General features: G+C 38.1%; 1 protein-coding gene across 1 annotated transcript in view; it reads right to left on the bottom strand.

Moving 5' to 3' along the window:
* BRMS1L (BRMS1 like transcriptional repressor) overlaps positions 1-23016 on the bottom strand; it is a 46181-nt gene extending 23165 nt beyond the window's left edge. Inside the window, exons 1-4 of the mRNA XM_082619230.1 lie at positions 22685-23016; positions 16009-16099; positions 12078-12205; positions 10211-10290 (exon numbers count right to left, since the gene is read on the bottom strand). Coding sequence (XP_082475356.1) covers positions 10211-10290; positions 12078-12205; positions 16009-16099; positions 22685-22826 — 441 coding nt within the window. The 5' untranslated portion in view covers positions 22827-23016. The remainder of the gene's footprint in view (positions 1-10210; positions 10291-12077; positions 12206-16008; positions 16100-22684) is intronic.
* Between the last annotated feature and the right edge of the window lie 752 nt (positions 23017-23768).

The raw sequence follows: 23768 nt of genomic DNA, 5'->3' as shown, positions 1-23768 counted from the left end.
GCAGCCCATCGATCGTGTCCTGTGTTGAAGATGTTTCCAGAACAGCAGAAAGAGCCGGGTAGATGAAAGGCTCTTGGTGCTGCAGCCAAGAGTCAGTGCTGTGCCTCTGAAGTGGGAGAGCCAACTTCAGGACACGGGTCCACAAGAGACCTCCCAGCTCCACATAATATCAAGTGGCGAAAATCTCCCAGAGATCTCCATCTCAGCACCAGCACCCAGCTTCAGTCAACGACCAGCAAGCTACAGTGCTGGTCACCCTATGCCAAGCAACTAGCAAGGCAGGAACATAACCCCACCCATTAGCAGAGAGGCTGCCTAAAAACATAATAAGGCCACAGGCACCCCAAAACACACCACCAGATGTGGACCTGTCCACCAGAAAGACAAGATCGAGCCTCAACCACCAGAACACAGGCACTAGTCCCCCCCACCAGGAAGCCTACACAACCTACTGAAACAACAACCTTGGCCACTGGGGACAGACACCAAAAACAACGGGAACTACGAATCTGCAGCCTGCAAAAAGGAGACCCCAAACACAGTAAGATAAGCAAAATGAGAAGACAGAAAAACACACAGCAGGTGAAGGAGCAAGATTAAAACCTATCAGACCTAACAAATGAAGAGGTAATAGGCAGTCTACCAGAAAAAGAATTCAGAATAATGATAGTAAAGATGATCCAAGATTCTATTTCCAAGATCCAAAATCTTGGAAATAGAATAGACAAAATGCAAGAAACAGTTAACAAGGACCTAGAAGAACTAAAGATGAATCAAGCATCGATTAAAAACACAATAAATGAAATAAAAAATACTCTAGATGGGATCAATAGCAGAATAACTGAGGCAGAAGAACGGATAAGTGAGGTGGAAGATAAAATAGTGGAAATAACTGATGAAGAGCAAAATAAAGAAAAAAGAATGAAAAGAACAGAGGACCATCTCAGAGACCTCTGGGACAACATTAAACGCACCAACATTCGAATTATAGGGGTTACAGAAGAAGAAGAGAAAAAGAAAGGGACTGAGAAAATATTTGAAGAGATTATAGTTGAAAATTTCCCTAATATGGGAAAGGAAATAGTTAATCAAGTCCAGGAGGCACAGAGAGTCCCATACAGAATAAATCCAAGGAGAAATACGCCAAGACACATATTAATCAAACTGTCAAAAATTAAACACAAAGAAATCATATTAAAAGCAGCAAGGGAAAAACAACAAATAACACACAAGGGAATCCCCATCAGGTTAACAGCTGATCTCTCAGCAGAAACTCTACAAGCCAGAAGGGAGTGGCAGGACATAATTAAAGTGATGAAGGAGAGAAACCTGCAACCAAGATTACTCTACCCAGCAAGGATCTCATTCAGATTTGATGGAGAAATTAAAACCTTTACAGACAAGCAAAAGCTGAGAGAGTTCAGCACCACTAAACCAGCTTTACAACAAATGCTAAAGGAACTTCTCTAGGCAAGAAACACAACAGAAGGAATATACCTACAATAACGAACCCAAAGCAATTAAGGAAATGGGAATAGGAACATACATATCAATAATTACCTTAAATGTAAATGGACTAAATCTCCCACCAAAAGACACAGATTGGCTGAATGGATACAAAAACAAGACCCATATATATGCTGTCTACAAGAGACCCACTTCAGACCTAGAGACACATACAGATTGAAAGTAAGGGGATGGAAAAAGATATTCCATGCAAATGGAAATCAAAAGAAAGCTGGAGTAGCAATTCTTATATCAGACAAAATAGACTTTAAAATGAAGACTATTAGAAGAGACAAAGAAGGACACTACATAATGATAAAGGGATCGATCCAAGAAGAAGATATAACAATTGTAAATATTTATGCACCCAACATAGGAGGACCTCAATACATAAGGCAAATACTAACAGCCATAGAAGGGGAAATCGACAGTAACACACTCATAGTAGGGGACTTTAACACCCCACTTTCACCAATGGACAGATCATCCAAAATGAAAATAAATAAGGAAACACAAGCTTTAAATGATACATTAAACAAGATGGACTTAATTGATATTTATAGGACATTCCATCCAAAAACAACAGAATACACATTTTTCTCAAGTGCTCATGGAACATTCTCCAGGATAGATCATATCTTGGGTCACAAATCAAGCCTTGGTCAATTTAAGAAAATTGAAATTGTATCAAGTATCTTTTCCGACCACAATGCTATGAGACTAGACATCAATTACAGGAAAAGATCTGTAAAAAATACAAACACATGGAGGCTAAACTATACACTACTCAATAACGAAGTGATCACTGAAGAAATCAAAGAGGAAATAAAAAAATACCTAGAAACAAATGACAATGGAGACACGACAACCCAAAACCTATGGGACGCAGCAAAAGCAGTTCTAAGGGGAAAGTTTATAGCAATACAATCCTACCTTAAGAAACAGGAAACATCTCGAGTAAACAACCTGACCCTGCACCTAAAGCAATTAGAGAAAGAAGAACAAAAAACCCCCAAAGTTAGCAGAAGGAAAGAAATCATAAAGATCAGATGAGAAATAAATGAAAAAGAAATGAAGGAAACGATAGCAAAGATCAATAAAACTAAAAGCTGGTTCTTTGAGAAGATAAACAAAATTGACAAACCATTAGCCAGACTCATCAAGAAAAAAAGGGAGAAGACTCAAATCAATAGAATTAGAAATGAAAAAGGAGAAGTAACAACTGACACTGCAGAAATACAAAAGATCATGAGAGATTACTAGAAGCAACTCTATGCCAATAAAATGGACAACCTGGAAGAAATGGACAAATTCTTAGAAATGCACAACCTGCCAAGACTGAATCAGGAAGAAATAGAAAATATGAATAGACCAATCACAAGCACTGAAATTGAAACTGTGATTAAAAATCTTCGAACAAACAAAAGCCCAGGACCAGATGGCTTCACAGGCGAATTCTATCAAACATTTAGAGAAGAGCTAACACCCATCCTTCTCAAACTCTTCCAAACAATTTCAGAGGAAGGAACACTCCCAAACTCATTCTACGAGGCCACCATCACCTTGATACCAAAGCCAGGCAAGGATGTCACAAAGAAAGAAAACTACAGGCCAATATCACTGATGAACATAGATGCAAAAATCCTCAACAAAATACTAGCAAACAGAATCCAACAGCACATTAAAAGGATCATACACCATGATCAAGTGGGGTTTATTCCAGGAATGCAAGGATTCTTCAATATATGCAAATAAATCAATCAATGTGATACACCATATTAACAAATTGAAGGAGAAAAACCATATGATCATCTCAATAGATGCAGAGAAAGCTTTCGACAAAATTCAACACCCATTTATGATAAAAACCCTGCAGAAAGTAGGCATAGAGGGAACTTTCCTCAACATAATAAAGGCCATATATGACAAACCCACAGCCAACATTGTCCTCAATGGTGAAAAACTGAAACCATTTCCACTAAGATCAGGAACAAGACAAGGCTGCCCACTCTCACCACTCTTATTCAACTTAGTTTTGAAAGTTTTAGCCACAGCAATCAGAGAAGAAAAGGAAATAAAAGGAATCCAAATTGGAAAAGAAGAAGTAAAGCTGTCACTGTTTGCAGATGACATGATACTATACATAGAGAATCCTAAAGATGCTACAAGAAAACTACTAGAGCTAAACAATGAATTTGGTAAAGTAGCAGGATACAAAATTAATGCACAGAAATCTCTGGCATTCCTGTACAATAATGATGAAAAATCTGAAGATGAAATCAAGAAAACACACCCATTTACCATTGCAACAAAAAGAATAAAGTGTCTAGGAATAAACCTACCTAAGGAGACAAAAGACCTGTATGCAGAAAATTATGAGACACTGATGAAAGAAATTAAAGATGATACAAATAGATGGAGAGATATACCATGCTCCTGGATTGGAAGAATCAATATTGTGAAAATGACTCTACTATCCAAAGCAATCTACAGATTCAATGCAATCCCTATCAAACTACCACCGGCATTTTTCACAGAACTAGAACAAAAAATTTCACAATTTGTTTGGAAAAACAAAAGACCCCGAATAGCCAAAGCAATCTTGAGAACGAAAAACGGAGCTGGAGGAATCAGGCTCCCTGACTTCAGACTATACTACAAAGCTACAGTAATCAAGACAGTGTGGTACTGGCACAAAAACAGAAAGATAGATCAATGGAACAGGATAGAAAGCCCAGAGATAAACCCACGCACATATGGTCAACTTATCTTTGATAAAGGAGGCAGGAATGTACAGTGGAGAAAGGACAGCCTCTTCAATAAGTGGTGCTGGGAAAACTGGACAGGGACATGTAAAAGTATGAGATTAGATCATTCCCTAACACTATACACAAAAATAAGCTCAAAATGGATTAAAGACCTAAATGTAAGGCCAGAAACTATCAAACTCTTAGAGGAAAACATAGGCAGAACACTCTATGACATAAATCACAGCAAGATCCTTTTGGACCCACCTCCTAGAAAAATGGAAATAAAAACAAAGATAAACAAATGGGACCTAATGAAACTTCAAAGCTTTTGCACAGCAAAGGAAACCATAAACAAGACCAAAAGACAACCCTCAGAATGGGAGAAGATATTTGCAAATGAAGCAACTGACAAAGGATTAATCTCCAAAATTTATAAACAGCTCATGCAGCTCAATAGCAAAAAAACAAACAACCCAATCCAAAAATGGGCAGAAGACTTAAATAGGCATTTCTCCAAAGAAGATATACAGATTGCCAACAAACACATGAAAGAATGCTCAACATCATTAATCATTAGAGAAATGCAAATCAAAACTACAATGAGATATCATCTCACACCAGTCAGAATGGCCATCATCAAGAAATCTAGAAACAATTAATGCTGGAGAGGGTGTGGAGAAAAGGGAACACTCTTGTACTGCTGGTGGGAATGTGAATTGGTACAGCCACTATGGAGAACAGTATGGAGGTTCCTTAAAAAACTAAAAATAGAACTACCATATGACCCAGCAATCCCACTACTAGGCATATACCCTGAGAAAACCATAATTCAAAAAGAGACATGTACCAAAATGTTCATTGCAGTTCTATTCACAATAGCCCGGAGATGGAAACAACCTAAGTGTCCATCATCGGATGAATGGATAAAGAAGATGTGGCACATATATACAATGGAATATTACTCAGCCATAAAAAGAAACAAAACTGAGCTATTTGTAATGAGGTGGATAGACCTAGAGTCTGTCATACAGAGTGAAGTAAGTCAGAAAGAGAAAGACAAATACCATATGCTAACACATATATATGGAATTTTTAAAAAATGTCATGAAGAACCTAGGGGTAAAACGGGAATAAAGACACAGACCTACTTGAGAATGGACTTGAGGATATGGGGAGGGGGAAGGGTAAACTGTGACAAAGCGAAAGAGAGGCATGGACATATATACAGTACCAAACGTAAGGTAGATAGATAGTGGGAAGCAGCCGCAGAGCACAGGGAGATCAGCTCGGTGCTTTGTGACCGCCTGGAGGGGTGGGATGGGGAGGGTGGGAGGGAGGGAGATGCATGAGGGAAGGGATGTGGGAACAGATGTATATGTATGACTGATTCACTTTGTTGTAAAGCAGAAACTAATATAAAAAAATGCAAATCAAAATGACAATGAGATGTCACTTAATACCTGGTTAGGATGCCTATATTCAAAAAACAAAAGATAATAAGTGTTGGTGAGGATATGGAAAAATTGGAACCTTTGTGCACAGTTTGTGGAAATGTAAAATGGTGTGGTCACTGTGAAAAACAGTATGGAGGTTCCCCAAAAACACTAAAAATAGAACTACCATATGGTCCATCAATCCTGCTTCTGAGTATATACCTAAAAGAACTGAAATCAGGGTCTTGAAAAGATATTTGCACTCCTGTGTTCATTGCAGCATTATTCACAATAACCAAATGTGAAAAACAACCTAAATGTACACTGAAGGATGAATGGATAAAGAAAATGTGATATATACACACAATGAAGTATTATTCATTCTTTAAAAAAAAAGAAGGAAACCCTGCCATATGCTACAACATGGAAGAACCTTGAGGACATTATGCTAAGTGAAATAAGCCAGTCACTTAAGGACAAAGATCACATGATATCAATTATATGAGATATATAAACTAGTCAAACACATAGAAGCAGAGAATAGAATGGTGGTTGTCAGGGGCTATGGGGAAGGGGAAACAGGGAGTTGTTGTTCAATGGGTATAAAGTTTCAGTTATCTGTGGTGGTTAAGTTCTAGAGATCTGTTGTACAACAATGTGCAACAATGTGCCTAGAGCTAACAGTACTATATTACACATTAACATTTGTTAAGAAGGTAGATCTCATGTTAAGTGTTCTTACCCTAATTTAAAAAAGAGAGAAAGAAAGAGAGAGAGAGGGTTGGGGGGAGGAAGGAAGGAAGGAAGAAAGGGAGGAAGGAAGGAAGGGAAGAAGGAAGGAAAGAAGGAAGAGAGGAAGGAAGACAGAGGAAAAAAGGAAAAAAGTAAAACAAAACAAAGAAAAAGATGAAAGAAATTCCATGGGAGATAAGTTTCAACTGGGTGCTCTGAAATCATGAGCATTACAGTGTCTCTGGGACTGTACAATCCTTTTTGACCAAAGGAACCTGAGACAGTGGACAGGCATTGTGAGGCATCTCATCATTAGCACCTTTGGCCTCCAGATCTCAAATTATGAATGACTTTACTATATTGAAAAGAACAGTATGTGAATTTTCTTAGGAAATGAAAGAAAACTAATATCAAAAAGAAAATAAAAGAAATAAATACAAGGTGGTATTAACAAATCCACCATCACAGAGAGAAATTCTGCTCACCTCCCTCAGTAATTGAAAGATGAAGCAGACAAAAAAAAAGTGAGGAAACAATGCATATACTTATATAAATAAATAACTGAATAAATTGAAAGTGTTATGAGGAATGAGATATTTGCAGTTTCAAAGTACTTCTCCACTAAATACTTACTAATCACAATGAGAAAAAGTTAAGTATACTTAGAAAAACCTAGAAGACATCACTTAAACCAAGTGATCAGAATGTACATAACCTATCATGGTACATATCAAAATTGTGCACTGCCTGTTAGAATTCAATGAGAAGAACACAGCATCATTGCTGTGATGCTTCTACCAAAGATACAAAACCTGGTTCTAATCATGAAGAAACAGCAGACCAACTCAAAATTGAGGAACATTCTATAATATAACTGGCCTGAAATTTTCAAAAATGTAAAGATCATTAAAAAACCAAGGGAAGACTGAGGTATTGTTCCACACTGAAGGAGACTAAAAAGACAATTAAATGCAATGACAAAGATAATGTGTGATCCTGAACTGGATCTCTTTGCTATAAAGACTGCTATAGGGAAAACTGCTAAAACTTAAATAGAGTCAGAAGATTAGATGGTAATAACAATATCAGTGTACATTTCCTGATTTTGATGATTTTAGTGTGGTTATGTAAGAGAACATCCCTCATTTGTTTGAAATATTCATTACAGTATTCAGGGGTTATGGAGCATCATGTTGCCAACTCATTCTCATGTTCACCAAAAAAGTTCTTTTGTACCTTCTTGCAACCCTACTATGAGATTGTTTTCAAAAATGCATCATAAAGACAAGATGTACTAAGCACTCATGGAACTGAAGATTGCAATGTTAAATATATACTTCTATAGAAGAGAAAAATATGGAATATTCCTAACTTATTTTATGAATCTTGGAATCAAAGACAGTCTAAGAATTAAAAATTAAATCTCACTTATTAACATAGAAATGAAGCTTCTAAACAAAATATCAGCAAACTGAATCTTGTAATGCACAAGAAAAATAATCATTCCAGGAATCCAAGGACAGTTTAACATTAGAAAATACATTAATAATTTAAGTGCAAAAAATGACTAATTCAACAGATGCAGACAAAGTATTTAATAAACTCTAACAATATTTATGGGAAAATTTTTAGAAAAAAAGAAATAAATTTCCTTAACTTGATAAAAAGAGTATTTATTAAAACCAAACAGCAAGTATCATACTAATTGGAAAACCATTAGAAGCAGTACCTTAAAATCAAAAACACAGTAATGACCGGCTTTCACAGCTTCTATTCCAACATGTACTAGAGGTTTTATCAGTGCCATTAAGACAAGTAAAACAAATAAGAAGAGATCAGAGGACTTCCCTGGTGGTGCAGTGGTTAAGAATCCACCTTCCATTGCAGGGGACATGGGTTTGATCCCTGGTCCGGGAAGATCCCAGACCCAGAGCAACTAAGCCCATGTGCCACAACTACTGAACCTGTGTTCTAGAGCCCGAGAGCCACAACTACCACAGCCTGTGCGCCCTAGAGCCTGCACATCGCAACTACTGAGCCCACCGTGCTGCACCTACTGAAGCCTGCATGCCTATAGGCCCGTGCTCCACAACGAGAGGCCACCACAATGAGAAGCCCGCACACCACAACAAAGAGTAGCCCCCACTCACCGCAACTAGAGAAAGCCCGCGTGCAACAACGAAGACCCAACACAGCCAAAAATAAATAAAATTTTTTAAAAAAGAGATCAGAAAGGAAGAAAAAAGAAAAAAGTTGCTATTATTACAAATGACATTATTATCTACATGGACAATCTAAGAATCTGTAATTAAATTATTAGAATTAAGAGAGGTAGATAAGATTGGATATAATATCAATATACAAATTACTTTTCTATGCAGCAGCAGAAAATAAAAAGCAATTTTTTAAAAGTTGTTACTAAAAAAACAAAAAAAAATTAACAATAACAACTGTAAGAAGGAAAAGAGCAAGATAAAATTATTAGGGTATTGAGTTACTAAGACTTGCTAGACTGAAAGCTGTAAAAAATGATGCTGTGACACTGGTGCAGAAAGAGCCAAACAAATGAAATGGAACAAATGAAAAACAGCTAAAAACAAGCTAGCACATATGTGGATATTTGATATAAAAAAGAGATGGGATTGCTGATTAGTGGGAAAACAATGAAGAATATAATAAATAGTGTTGAGAATTACCTATCCATATGCAAAAAAGTAAAATTAGAGCCATACTTTAACTACACATAAAAATTAATTAAAGGCAGTTTAGCAATCTAACTGTTAAAAAGCAAAATTTCAACTTTTAAAAGAAAATACATCATTTTACCTCAAAGTGGGGAAGACACAAAAAGCATCTATCATAAAGGAAAGATGATAAATTCAACTACATTAAAATGTAAAATTTTGTTCATAAGGTCATCAGAAAAAGTGAAAAGATATTCCATTGCCTGGGTAAAAATATTTGCAAAGCAAATAACCAGCAATGCATTTGTATCCAGAATATATAAAGAACTTCTACAGTCAATGAGGAAATGAATAAAAGCCCAAAGTAAAGGCGAAAGATATGAACAGGCACTTCTTAGGAAAGAAAATCCAAGCAGCCAGTACACACCAAAAGATGTTTCACCTCAATTATAACCAAGAAAAGGAAATAACAAGCTCCATCATTTTTATACCTATATATTCTTAGTATTTTAATGATTTATAAAGATATGGTACATTAAAGTAAGATAAGAATCATCATAGAACACGTCCTCTTATTTTCACTAGTATATTTATGATCTTGTCTAGGTTTTATGAAAAGTTATCTGCAAAATCAGCACTATGTTTTCAAACGCTATTCAAAATAAACACAACATACAGAATTTATTTTTTCCCCATAGAGAATTTTGCCCTAAGGTGTGGAAACAGATCTAGAGATTGAGAAATTAATATAGCCCAACATTCTAACTGTACTACTGGATATACATTTTTTGAGCCTTGAATATTATACTAATTATACTATTTTCAGTGATGCCAGATGACATAATCATTAAAGTCTTTTTAAGGTAACAGTTGCAAAACTTCTAAAATTATATCACTTAGTTCTTTGCTATGGTCCCTTGTTTGTGTCCTATTTCCAATAGGACAAGCTTCCAGTGCAACTGTATTTAAAAAAAAAAATCGTACAAGTGCTGAGTTAAAGTACTATTTAATTTTGTTTCATTTAGTTTATTTACTATTTTAACTGCTGTACTCATAAGACTTGAAGAGTTGAAATCAGCTTAAAAGTTAAGCAAAATAACAGTACCTCACAATGCTGGCGAGAAGCTTGAATTTCACATTCATATTTGTTCTTTACAGATTCTAAGCAGAGCTCTCTATAGATTCCTGCAACCAAACACAATTACTCTGATTATGTTAGCAATAAGGAGTTTCAACATCACTTCCCTACAGGAATTCTGTCCTAACTATTTTATAAGATGAATCAAGAAGAAATTGGCAAGTGTGTCTAACTTTACCTTTAAAAACTAAAAATAAAAGGCTCAGTTAAAATATATATCAAAGAAGACTAGAAAACTAATAAGAGTTTAAGTGCTAGAAAAAAACTACACTGCAATTTTTAGTTCTTACCCATTTTTCTAAAGAATACTCCTAAATGTTTGATAGAGAATGATTAAAATGAAAATAAAACTCCTCACCTATGAAAAACAATCTCTTGGGATTCATAAGGGAAACAGAGTCAATAAGCTCTGGTTTCTTAATCATATATACTCAAAGTAACAACTGGATACCATAACCATCAAAACCACTAGTTTTTAACTATTATTTATGTTCAGAGTCCAAAGCTTCCAAGAGGATTAAATGTAGAAACTAATATAACAAAATTTATAAACTGATATGAGGTTTCAGTGCTCCTAACAGGGTTTTACCTAGAGAATGGATGCTCAAGTGAGTTTAACTTAGAGGTACCAAGACAACAGCATAAAATAGGCACCATGGTCATGCAAACATGCCATCACAGAAATGGCAAACAAAGAGGTCTAGATGTATATGCTTAACTCTATGCCATAGTTGCCCCTAGAAATGTAATTCTGTTTCTTGTATAGAAAAGGCAAGGGACAGATATCTGGAACTATGCCATCAGCAACACATTCACACACACCACTTTTTGTACAGTCAAAAAGTAAAGGAGGCTGCCTAACAGAAAAGTGAATAATTCACTGAAGTAATATTTCCTAAACATCCACTAAGTCTCACTTAGTGCTTTTAGAATGTCCAGGAAAATTAAGGACATGTTTACTTTTAAGGGTGTGCTAAGCCAATATGCAAAGACAGCAGATTAAGCATCACATCATCTACATACTTAATATTAAGCACTCAAGAATAAAATTTGGTTTAAGATGGATTTAGTACAAAGAGAACCTATTATCAACAATGCCTTAGGTATTATATAACAGGTACATGAGGATCAACTAGTGTCCCTCAAAAAGAAAACAATCAGCATCTCCATTAATTAAATTTCAGTTTTTAGTTCGACTATGAAAAATCATTAAGTGACCTTCAAATAGATATATCCCTTTTTATGCGTGGTAGGACACAATTCTGAGGCCAGATCCCAGTTACAAACAGAAGACTGAAATTTAACCACACAAATATAGTACATCTTCATTTATTCACAGCCACAAATGAGTCATCAAACTTATCAAAATAAAAACTCATGTCTAAACTGTAGGTTTGAAGGCTAATTCTCTGTTCTTTAATAGCCTGATCAAACATTTAAAAAATGTTTTTACAAATAAAAAATCCTTATCACTCTTACAGAGGAAAAATACTGAGGACTTAAATTGAACCTTAATAGGAAATTAAACTGCAATAGTAACAGTATCTCTTAATGAAAATATCATGTTTTCTAATTGTTTCACATGTGGACGTACCCTCTCAACAACACTGTGAGCAATGTGAGGGCTTTTTTTCTTTTTTCAAGCCCCTACAGTAGCAGAGAAAAGCATGAGGCATTTAATAAATAACTGTGGGCTGACCGACAGTGAAATACTCTGGTCAACGTAAATACAGTTGTACTTCCATTAACAACAACCGCTCACTTGATAAACACCTTTTAAGTCTATTGAAGAGTTCATATTCTACTATATGGAAAAGATGTTTCACTTTCCTACCTGCTACCTTTGTACGAATTTGCATATTTTCTTGTAAAGTTGCCAGTGGTTCCAAATATTCTGGTGCTTTTCCAGCTATGACTTCTTGTAGTTTTGCATCCACCTGACTTAATCGTTCTTTATAAAGTCTTAACAAAGCAAAAATTAAGATATTAATTTTAAAAGCCCAACAAAGGCTAACAATTTACCATTTCTATACATTCTCTTCTTAATATCATTCATATTCTAATAGCCTACCAAATGTATTTTTGCCTTGCTCTCAAATGAAGAGAAGAATGCAGTTACATTATTTGACTTTATGCACATAATCACAAAGAAGTATCTTTCTATTTTTTAGATAGATCACTATTTAATGGTTAACTTACAATACAAAAAAATACAACTGAAATAACCACTTTTGGTCGCTCTAGATGTTTTTGTTTTAACTGCAGAATAAATCAATTCTAAGAGAAAAGGTCAAATAAACACTGAGTTTAAAAAAAAATCATTTTGAATAATTTAGATACAGGCATTACTAGCTGTCAAAAATAAATAATTCCCTGTCTCCTCTCCAAGTTTCCTGAAAAGCAGTCAGTATTACAATATTCAGCCTACTTGATTTTTGAAAGAACAAAGAGGAAGTAGAGTGATGAAGGTAAAACCAATGGCTAGAGAACTTGTGATCTGGCATACTCAGTTCTTCTAGACTGCAAATGAAGAAGCTATAACAATATGAGTTGCTCAATAGATGGGGAAGTGAAAAGTGGGGCAAGGAATCCCTGTTGCTCTATTTATGAGTCCACATACAAATACTCCTAATTTACCAGCTGTCATCCCAATACCTTTAGCTTGATTATCAAAGACAGTATGTGAGACAACTCAATGTTTATTTTTAGCAATAATCCTGCAGGACAGAACTAACTCTTTTTTAACAGGAAAATGTTTAAATTGTCATTCTTTATGAAGGGCACTTTTAACCCTGGTTTTGTGACATTTCAAGGGTATCCTAAATTTTCAAAGCAGACAAACAATTTAAGATCGTTTTGTAAACTTTTTTTGCCATTTATTACTTCATCATAGGTGAAGAATATGTCATATACATCACAAGGATGGCATCTAGTAACTTAGAAAAGAAACCACTGCTTATGCTTGTAGGTGTTCGTATAAATAGCAGTTGGCTATTGAAAACATGATGATACCTGGCTTTCATATAAAATTCCGCTCTTTCCTCTTGAAAATATAAACCAATACAGTTAAGGCAACTAATATTAACTGTCTACTATAGGTCATTATAATTAGCATAGAGATTTATACAATGATTCTAAAGGAATAAAGCAAATTTGAGTGTTAATACAATAACTATTCTTTTTTTTTTAAACAAAAGGGAAAAATTATCTGAATTAACTGCCAAAATAATACATTATCACATCTGGGTTAAATTTTTCTAAAACGCAACATACAATGTGTAAAGTCAGAAAAGTACAACACGATACTTATAGTTTTTGAAGTTATAAATACAACTTTAGGCAAAATGCTAAAAATCTGATAAAAAAGATGACTGTCCCTGAAAAACATCAAACTCATACAAAATATTGATAAGGTATCCTGAATAGGTGAACATCTTGAATGAAGAGGATATGTGAATGAACGATATTCAGTTAGTTCACTTTTAAAAGAATAGATTCCGCAAAATCAGTATAATTTCTACAGCCTTGGAATCCAAGTATAAACTCATCAAAGGCAAGGATCATTAGTCCCTCAGCAGCAACCACAATACTATTCGCAGAATAGAAGCTCAATTAATGTTTGTTGGATGTTGAACGCTGAAATGAATGGAAACTTGGATGGCACAAGTTCCTCTATCTTTTTAAGGAGGTGGAAGAACTCACCTTCCACCACTTTACAAACTGCAAATTGTGGATTTTCTGCCTTAGGAATGGAGTGCTACTGTGCCCTGTAGTAGCAGAACAGGCAACACAGGATATTTGTTACTATGATTATTATTATTATTATATTTCCCACCTCTTCCAAAGAGGATTTGAGACAGCTTACAGAGATACACAGTATGACAAAATAAAAATAAAAAACAAAGCAATGGGGCAAGACAAAAAAATAATTATAAACCTGGTGCCAAGATTTTTCTTTTCTAAAACATATTTCCAATAGATTCCATAGATTCCAATTCCTTGAGAAAGAATCCTATTAAATAGTGGTAATGGGTCTACGTTTAACACTTTCAGAAATGAATAAAGCTGGTAGGGGGAACTGGCTGGTGGTCATAGTGAGCCATGAGAAAGTAATAATCAAGACAATTGCCTGCCCCAAGGTGAAAAAGATTAGACCAAATGACTCACTAGGTGCAAAGTTCTCCTATGTAATATATTATACTAGAGCTTTACAGCAATTTTCATTTCTTGGATAACCATAAAAGGCACTTTAAAAGCTCAATAGGTATATCTTAAATAATTGTTTAAGAATTATTCATTCACGGATTACTTGTGCTAAAATACAAAAATACAAATTTGCTTCCTCTTTTCCAGAATGATCCCAAATGAACTGAATGAACTCTCCGTGTTGCCCAAATAATGGATTCCTGGGGATCCAAACTAATTTTAATTTCAAATTAATAATGTAAATCTTTAGAACAAGAAAATATCATTTTTAAAGCCAAAATTTTAAACTTTGGATTATTTTGGATTGCTTATATTAATTTGGTGCACTAGCATGGAACATTATCTATATATTCATCTCTAATACCAATGAAAGTTAAGACCAGAAATGGCATAAATCCAGCAGGATTCATATGGTAACCAAATCTGTCTTATTTTAGTCTGGCAATTTCAGATATTAAATGGGCTTTCATCTCTTCTTTGGGCCTCTCTAGGGAAGAAGTAGGAGAAAAGGAATAAGCAGCAAAATCACGAAGGATTCATAAACTGAAGAGCCAGCTTCTGAATAAGTTAAGGTGTCTTTCTCTCTTTCATTTACAGTTCCTAAAATGTAGCATGCCCCATAACCTTGCCAGCAAGTTCCAAACTGAAAGCTCACCTTTAAGATTTTTTTAAATCTGCATCTGCATCTATTCTGTTCTCTCAAATCACTGGGGCCCATTCTTGCGTTACCAACTTTACATAAGAGTTCTGGCATTATAAGGAGGGGGGAAAAATAGTATCTAATAAACACTTACTACATGCCAGACAAATGGCTGAGAATTTTACATACTGCTCATTCAATGTTTACAGTAGATAATAAAGAATCTCTTATTATACTTTTGAAATCTGTCCAGAAAGCCTGGATTCAGAGCCTATGCTCTTTCTGTTCCACTACAGTTCCTCCAAAGTAATGTGCCTTAGTGAAAGGGACACCATAGCACTTTCTGCACTAGGAGGCAGAAAGCCTGGCTTAATTTATCACTTTCTCAAGAACTATGAACAAATCACTTAACCTCTCTGAGCATCAATCTTCTCACGGGTAAATTAGCGATAAGACTATCTATCTCCCAACCTTACAGAGAAGCAAACTAAATAATGCATGTGAAAACACATAATGTATATATTACCCAATGTTAAGATATAAACAAAAATCACTATGCCATCTTTGGGAAATATCTCTCTTATTCTCACAATTTTAAAATGCTATCTTTATCCAATTATTTAACAAAAGAATAAATGAAGCAGATTAGAATCAAGGGTGCAAAAACCCAGGAAAACATTTTCATGACCAACCCCACATAAAAATCTTATTATATCCCCCCAAAAAACAGCCTCAAAACCCTTGATTAGTTAATGAGGTCTTCAGCAGGCAAACAACAGTCGAAGCCTTTTTCAGATCAGTCAGTCCCATAAAATACGAAAAGGAAAATAGTTTAGAGTGAATATAATTTCTCTTATGCTACTGTACACGTGACAAGGTTAAGATTCGGTGACAATGACCTTCTGAAGTCACTACTTACTGATCCTTGAGATCGGTAAACTGTTTTTCAAGATTGGACATTTCATCTAAACATTCCATTCTTCTTCTTTCACAGTCTTCATCATCCATTTCTGTTAGTAAAAGGCAAATATCAAAGATAAAATTAATTTTATGTTCCAAATATATCTGAATGTTAATTCAAATGGTAAAAAAAAAGAAAACAACTGAAATATGAAGTTAGATATGCAAGGCCTATATTCAGCCTTAAAATACATATTTACCAAAAATAATTTCCACTATAGATTTTAACGTAAAATACAAGTGAATTAAAACTATAACAGTCTCTAGACCTTCTTATTTTTATTCATTTTTAAATCATTTTAAAGGGCCGACATTAAACTGTGACTATGAAGTAATTAACCCACTTTTGGTCTGTTTTCCACCAAATCACGAGAACTTAAGCACCAAGATGATTATGTCCTTTAAAGGTTAATATTGCTCAAAAACACTTATGGAATTATTCTTTCAGCACTGCTCACAAAGATGATTTGCCAGTCAAATAAAAAAGAAGACTAATCTCATTATGTTTACCACAGAATATCTTGGTCTCCTACTCTTATATTCCCGTTGACCCCTCTCCCCAAATTACTGTAAGTCAGTGCGAAAGAGGAAAATGAGGAGAAAAACAAGCAAACTTTTCAAGGAAAGCAACTGTTAGTTACCAGCTCTGTCCTATATTTCATATCTTCTATTTTTACATCACATACAGTTGACAATATCAGAATAACTGAAGCTCAAAATGATGTGCATATTGATTATCATCAAATAAAGGTCAAACTATGAGAAAGAGTTAAATTATGTTCAGTTATCTTCGAATAGTGAGGAAGTATACAATTTTTTTTTAACTTTTCTGAAACAGATTAAAATTATTCTGGCTCCTAATAGCTTATTCCTTGGCTATTTAAAACGTGGTCCCTCAAGATGACTCACTCCCCAATATCTCTGGATAGTTTTTCTGTAGCCTTAGGACCGACCTAGTACCAAGATTGGAGAAGAATAAACTGTGGAAGTTTAACGTGCAAGACATATGGTAGAAAAGAAATGCTTTCACAACATGCAAAACTGCAAAATTTATTTAAATAATTTCTTTGCACTTAAAAAATTTGACTTGTAGTTCAAATTATTATTACATTTTTCACAAATTAAGTTGTTCATTATTTTCTGGGATAGAATAAAAAACTGAAAAATCACAAGGGTCAACATAAAAATTAGAGAGGCAGAATTTTAGTAAATAGATGTCATATTGCGAGATCCTAGCTCCCTTAAAAATTAAAATTACAAAAGAAAACAAAGAACACTTGAAGGTAAAATGTTTTACAGATCTAGGAAATGTATTCACATATAGTATATATGTTCTTTCTCTGTATTCCTCACTTTTGAAATCTCACCTATTTTCATGACTAGGCAGATGACTTCCAAATTATGCTTCCCATACCAGGCAGGTCCCAATGCCACATTTCCACCTGTCAGTTGGGCACTCTGACTTAAATATACCAACAGGACCTCAAAAATAACATGTCTGTAATACTCTATCTTCCACCTTCATCTCAAATCTTTTACTTTTCTATTTCTGTTCATGCTACCACCATCCTCCTTGTATCTGGGTTTTTCTTCTTACCTTGACTAAACTTGTAGTCATCAATCCCACTTCCTGCTTTTTTTGAAATCTTTCACATCTATATCTTTTCCTTTTCTAGCTCAAATCCTTCTCCCAACCAAACTGGTTTTCTCACTTTTTTGAATAAGCCTTAAGCTCTGGCCTTTGCACTTTTTCTTATATCCCTCCTTCTATAGCAGGGGTCCCCAACCCCCCAGGGCCATGGACTGGTACCACGTTAGGAACCGGTCCCCACAGCAGGAGGTGAGTGGCAGGCGAGCAAGCAGAACTTCATCTGTATTTACAGCCACTCCCCATCGCTCGCATTACCACCTGAGCTCCACCTCCTGTCAAATCAGCAGCGGTATTAGATTCTCATAGGACCATAAACCCTACTGTGAACTGCGCATGCAAGGGATCTAGGTTGTGCACTCCTTATGAGAATCTAATGCCTGATGATCTGAGGTGGAGCTAAGGCAGTGATGCTAGCACGGGGGAGCGGCTGCAAATACAGATTACCATTAGCAGAGGCCTGACTGCACAGAGACCATAATAAATCAATTGCTTGCAGACTCATATCAAAACCCTGTCAGTGGGACTTCCCTGGTGGCACAGTGGTTAAGAACCCGCCTGTCAATGCAGGGGACATGGGTTCTATCCCTGGTCCAGGAAGATTCCACATGCTGCAGAGCAACTAAGCCCATGCACCACAACTAATGAGCCTGCACGCCACAACTACTGAGCCCACACACTGCAACTACTGAAGCCCGCATGCTCTAGGGCCTGCATGCCACAACTACTGAGCCCGAGTGCTGCAACTACTGAAGCCCGCACGCCTGGAGCCTGTGCTCAGCAACAAGAGAAGCCACCGCAATGAGAAGCCTGTGCACTGCAATAAAGAATAGCCCCCACTTGCCACAACTAGAGAAAGCCTGCGTGCAGTAACGAAGACCCAACACAGCCAAAAAATAAGTAAAATTAAAAAAATTTTTTTTAAAAAACCCTATCAGTAAGTGGCAAGTGACAATTAAGCTACATCTGATGGCAGGCTTTATAGCGGCAAGTGAGTTGATGTACTTCAATTGTACAGCTGCATCTTGTGGCAGGCTTTATGTCAGAATCTGACACTTATTTTAGTCTGTGCATGGCCCACCCATTACTTTATTTACCACTTCCGTCCATGCTTCTTTCCCACACTGTACACTTGTCTCAGTCACAGTTTTGGTAAGCCCACAAGCTAACCCTAGCCAAAATGAGTAAGAAACAAATATCGCTGAAGAGCTTCTTTGAAAAGGGAGAAAGACCCAATGATGAGACAGCAGAAGACTCTAAGACTACCAACAAAAAGAAAGCTGGGTTTAAAAGGAGATACCAAGAGTCCTACTTAAATTATAGGTTCGTTGCAACAGGTGATTTACATTTTCCAAGCCCACTTTGTATAATATGTGGCGACTGGCTATCCAACAAAGCCATAAAACCTTCAAAACTGCTTTGCAACATGGACACCAAGCACCCTGCATTAAAAGACAAGCCTTTGGAGTTTTTCAGAAGAAAACAACATGAACACGAAGAACAGAAGCAATTACTGAAGGCCACCACTTCATCAAATGTGCCTGCACTGACAGCATCATTCTTAGTGGCTAAACGCATTGCTAAAGCTAAGAAGCCCTTTACTATTGGTGAAGAGATGATCCTACCTGCTGCTAAGGACGTTTGTCGTGAACATTCAGGAGAGAATGCAGTTCAAAAGGTGGCATGTGTTCCTCTTCCGGCTAGCACCATAACTAGATGAATTGATGAAATAGCACAGGATATCAAGGCACAATTGTTACAGAGGATTAATGAGTCACCGTGGTACACAATCCAGGTTGATGAATCTACCAATATCGACAAGGCAACAATGCTTGTTTTTGTGCGACATATTTTTCAGGAGGATGTGCATGAGGATATGTTATGTGCACTTTTGTTGCCAACCAACACCACAGCTGCAGAACTATTCAAGTCTCTGAATGATTACATAACAGGAAAACTGAATTGGTCATTTCGTGTCAGTATATACATGGACGGAGCGGCTGCCGTGACTGGATGGCTTTCTGGTTTCACTACTCGGGTCAAAGAGTTTGCTTTTGAATGTGAGTCTACGCACTGTGTCATCCATAGAGAAACGCTGGCTAGCCAAAAAATGTCACCTGAACTTAACAACATTTTTCAGGATATGATTAAAATTATCAACCACATTAAAGTACATGTCCTTAATTCATGTCTGTTCACGCAGCTCTTTAAGGAGATGGACACACGTCTTCTCTTATACACAGAAGTGAGATGGCTTTCTAAAGGTAGATCACTGGCCATAGTTTTTGAGTTATGAGAGCCGCTCCAGAGATTTCTTTTAGGAAAACATTCACCAATGGCAGCACATTTCAGTGACACAGAATGGGTCGCAAAACTTACTTGTGTGACATATTCAACCTGCTCAACGAACTCAATCTGTCACTTCAGGGGAGAACGACAACTGTGTTCAATCAGCAGATAAAGTGGCTGCATTCAGAGCCAAACTGGAATTATGGGGGCGACGAGTGAACAATGGGATTTCTGACATGTTTCAAACATTAGCAGAGATTTTGAAAGAGAGTGAACCAGGGCCTTCTTTCTCCCAGCTGGTGCATGATCACGTATCTCAGCTTTCTAAAGAGTTGAGCATTACTTCCCAACCACAAAAGACCCCAAAACTGGGAAGAAATGGATCCGCGACCCATTTGTGAATAAGCCAGGTGAAATCAACTTTGTCCGTGCTAGAAGAGGATCAACTGCTTGAGATCGCAATGACGGTGGCCTTAAAAGTATGTTTGAGGGCTTCCCTGGTGGCGCAGTGGTTGAGAGTCCACCTGCCGATGCAGGGGACACGGGTTCGTGCCCCGGTCCGGGAAGATCCCACGTGCCGCGGAGCGGCTGGGCCCGTGAGCCATGGCCGCTGAGCCTGCGCGTCCAGAGCCTGTGCTCCGCAATGGAAGAGGCCACAACAGTGAGAGGCCCACGTACCGCAAAAAAAAAAAAAAAAGTACGTTTGAGACAACTTCAAATCTCCATACGTTCTGGATTAAAGTCAAGGCGGAATATCCTGAAATTGTCACAAAAGTACTGAAAAGCCTGCTTCCATTTCCAACTCTTATCTTCATGAAGCAGGGTTTTCTGCAGTGACAGCAGCCAAAACGAGATCACGGAGTAGACTGGACATAAGCAACACACTATAGGTGTCACTGTCTCCTATCACCCCCAGATGGGACCATCTAGTTGCAGGAAAACAAGCTCAGGGCTCCCAGTGACTCTGCATTATGGTGAGTTGTATAATTATTTCATTATATATTACAATGTAATAATAATAGAAATAAAGTGTACAATAAATGTAATGGGCTTGAATCATCCCTAAACCATCCCCCGCTCCCCAGTCCGTGGAAAAATTATCTTCCACGAAACAAGTCCCTGGTTCCAAAAAGGTTGGGGACCGCTGTTCTATAGAAACACCTGAACATTACCACTCCAATCCAAGTTCTACCCATTCTTCGAGGTAATTTAGGTAAATCCACCTTCTTCATCTAGCCTTTAATGACCACCCTATACAGAAAAGATTTCCTCTGCCTCAATTCCTACAGTATTGTTTATAGTTAAGCATTTGTTTGGCAATTTAATCAAGTAGTGACCTATGACAGCTCTTTAATTGCAGTCAGATTATAACTATTTATAGCTCACAATGAGTAGAACCCAGTACTGCACCAGGAAGTCACTCAGAAATACTTATTTTGGGGTGGTTGATTTATTGACTGAAATTACATACTTCCATGGAGGTTTCCTTTGAAAGGGAAACCTGAAAAGAGGGTGTCAGGGTGCTGACAGACTGTCATCAACCTGTCATCGATCCTTGCTTCACATGGCCAAAATCAGGACAAGACAAAGAAATAAGTCTCATCTTTATCATATGGTTAAAAGGAAAAGAATCCAGGTAATCACAAATTCCATTTTTAAAAAATAACCATTGGGCTTCCCTGGTGGCGCAGTGGTTGAGAGTCCGCCTGCCGATGCAGGAGACACAGGTTCGTGCCCCGGTCCGGGAAGATCCCACATGCCTCAGAGCGGCTAGGCCCGTGAGCCATGGCCGCTGAGCCTGTGCGTCCGGAGCCTGTGCTCCGCAACGGGAGAGGCCACAACAGTGAGAGGCCCGCGTACCGCAAAAAAAATAAAAATAAAAATAACCATTACTAAAAGTTTGCAAAAATTCACTTGTGGTGTTAACCTGCTCTCCTCTACCCCACCCCACCTCCCCCCCGAAAAAACAAAAAACAAAACTAAAATAGCCCAAAGTTAGAAAAGATTGCAGGAAAGAAAAGATTTGGAGAATTTCAAAGTTGCCAAAAATCAGCCAATTTATAAGCATATGAAGATCCCCAATCACCCCCGATGTTAGGCTCTTCTTAGTCTTGACAAGTGCAGAGAGATGCTGTGAACGGTCCAGCTCCCACGTCAGCCCCTCGAAAGAGCACTAATATCAAGTGCTGACTGACACGCTGACTTGGAAGCTGAGATTAATAAATTCTAAACCAGCCAAGAGCCAGTACAAATCTACCCTCGGCTCCGACAACCCACCCACGTTGACAAGTAAGGGTTGCAAAGGTGCAAAGTAAGAAGTCGGTGGTCTGGGGAGAGAAGGCATTTGCAGGGTCTCCCAGAGAAGATACGGCACATTCCTCGCTCCGGATAGCCCCGGGCACTACCCTGAGGTCCCAAGGGCGGGGCGGACCGCGAGCAGGACCGCGTAGCGTACGGGAGCTGGGCGAGTCCAGGCCCGGGCCCTGCCCCGCCCCGCCCCGCCAACCGGGTCCCGCCAGGAGCCGGGCAGCGCCCAGCGAACAGTCCGGGTGCCACGGAGAGCTGGGAGCCAGTCTCCGCCCCTTCCCTCTCTCCCCTCCCCGTTCTCCCAGCAGGACGCAGCTGCCCGGCGTGCGGAGAGCGGCCTGTCGCTAGCCTGGCGCGAGGACTCGGGGTCCCAGCCCGCTGGGTCGCGTACCTGAGCTATCTCCATCCTCGGAGACCGACGAGCTCTCGGTGTCCTCGTCCTCGGAGCTGCTCCCCTCGTTTTCGGCGTAGTCCACCTCCATCTCATCGTGATGGTTCGTCTCCTTCTTATCCCCTCGGGAATGGACTGGCATTTTCCAGCCGCGCCGTCGCTTCCCACTCCCGGCGCCCAGCCCGGCCACCGCCGCTTCAGTGAAGGGCGCGCCGAACGCCCCGACCCACCCAGCGGCCGAGCTTTTTCTGAACCCCCTCGGCTCCTCCCCGCCCCCGCCGGAGCCTCACAACCTAACCCACAGGCTTTGCGCTGGGAGCTCTGCCATTGGTGGAGGCGGTCCTCCGAGCCTGGGGCTGGGGCTTGTCCTGGTCGGGTCCGGTTGGTTGCCGGTAATTACGGCGCGGCCTCGCGGTATGTGTCGGGAGTTGTAGTCCTTACTGCTCAGACCTGCAGGGGCCGCCGGCTTCCAAGCTTCAACAGTCCATCCAGATCACTTCTCCCCTCTGGACTTCAAGTCCCACAAGGCACGAAAGCTACCAGAGTCGATCGCAGTTTATAAACTAAACAGAAACAGACTCTGAGAATTTGGTCTGTATTTATTCTTTTCCCGCCAAGTGATTGAGCTCCCAGGCCATCCAAGATGTTTCTGTCATACGAAAAGGTCTTTTGCCTGAGGTTTCTTCCTCCTCTTTAAGGATACGGGAGCTGGAGAAATGTCTCTTTACCTAAGCACTTTTATTTACCACTAATAAACAATTATTTAATTAATTTCTGCAGGCAACTTGCGCTTTCTATATTGCACAGAAGTCTTTAAATTGTTCTTGAAACGTTTGCAATCCATAATGTGGAAGGAAAGGAAGTTTTATCTTGGCACTTTTCTCTAGTATGTTTTGCATTATTTTTTACCATTTGCAGCCTGAAAATGCTACCAATCTTAACTTCAGTTTTCAAAGAAAAATACATATTTGACTTAATGAAATGTTATATTTTCTCAATGGTAGGGATGATAGACAAGGAAAACGCATTAAATATAATCATAATAACATACTAATTGACCATTTTACTCTATATCAGGTACCCT

Source organism: Mesoplodon mirus (assembly GCF_964341445.2).
Source record: "Mesoplodon mirus genome assembly, chromosome: 4".
Classification (NCBI taxonomy): Eukaryota; Metazoa; Chordata; class Mammalia; order Artiodactyla; family Ziphiidae; genus Mesoplodon; species Mesoplodon mirus.
This window is presented reverse-complemented; position numbering and strand designations above follow the sequence as displayed.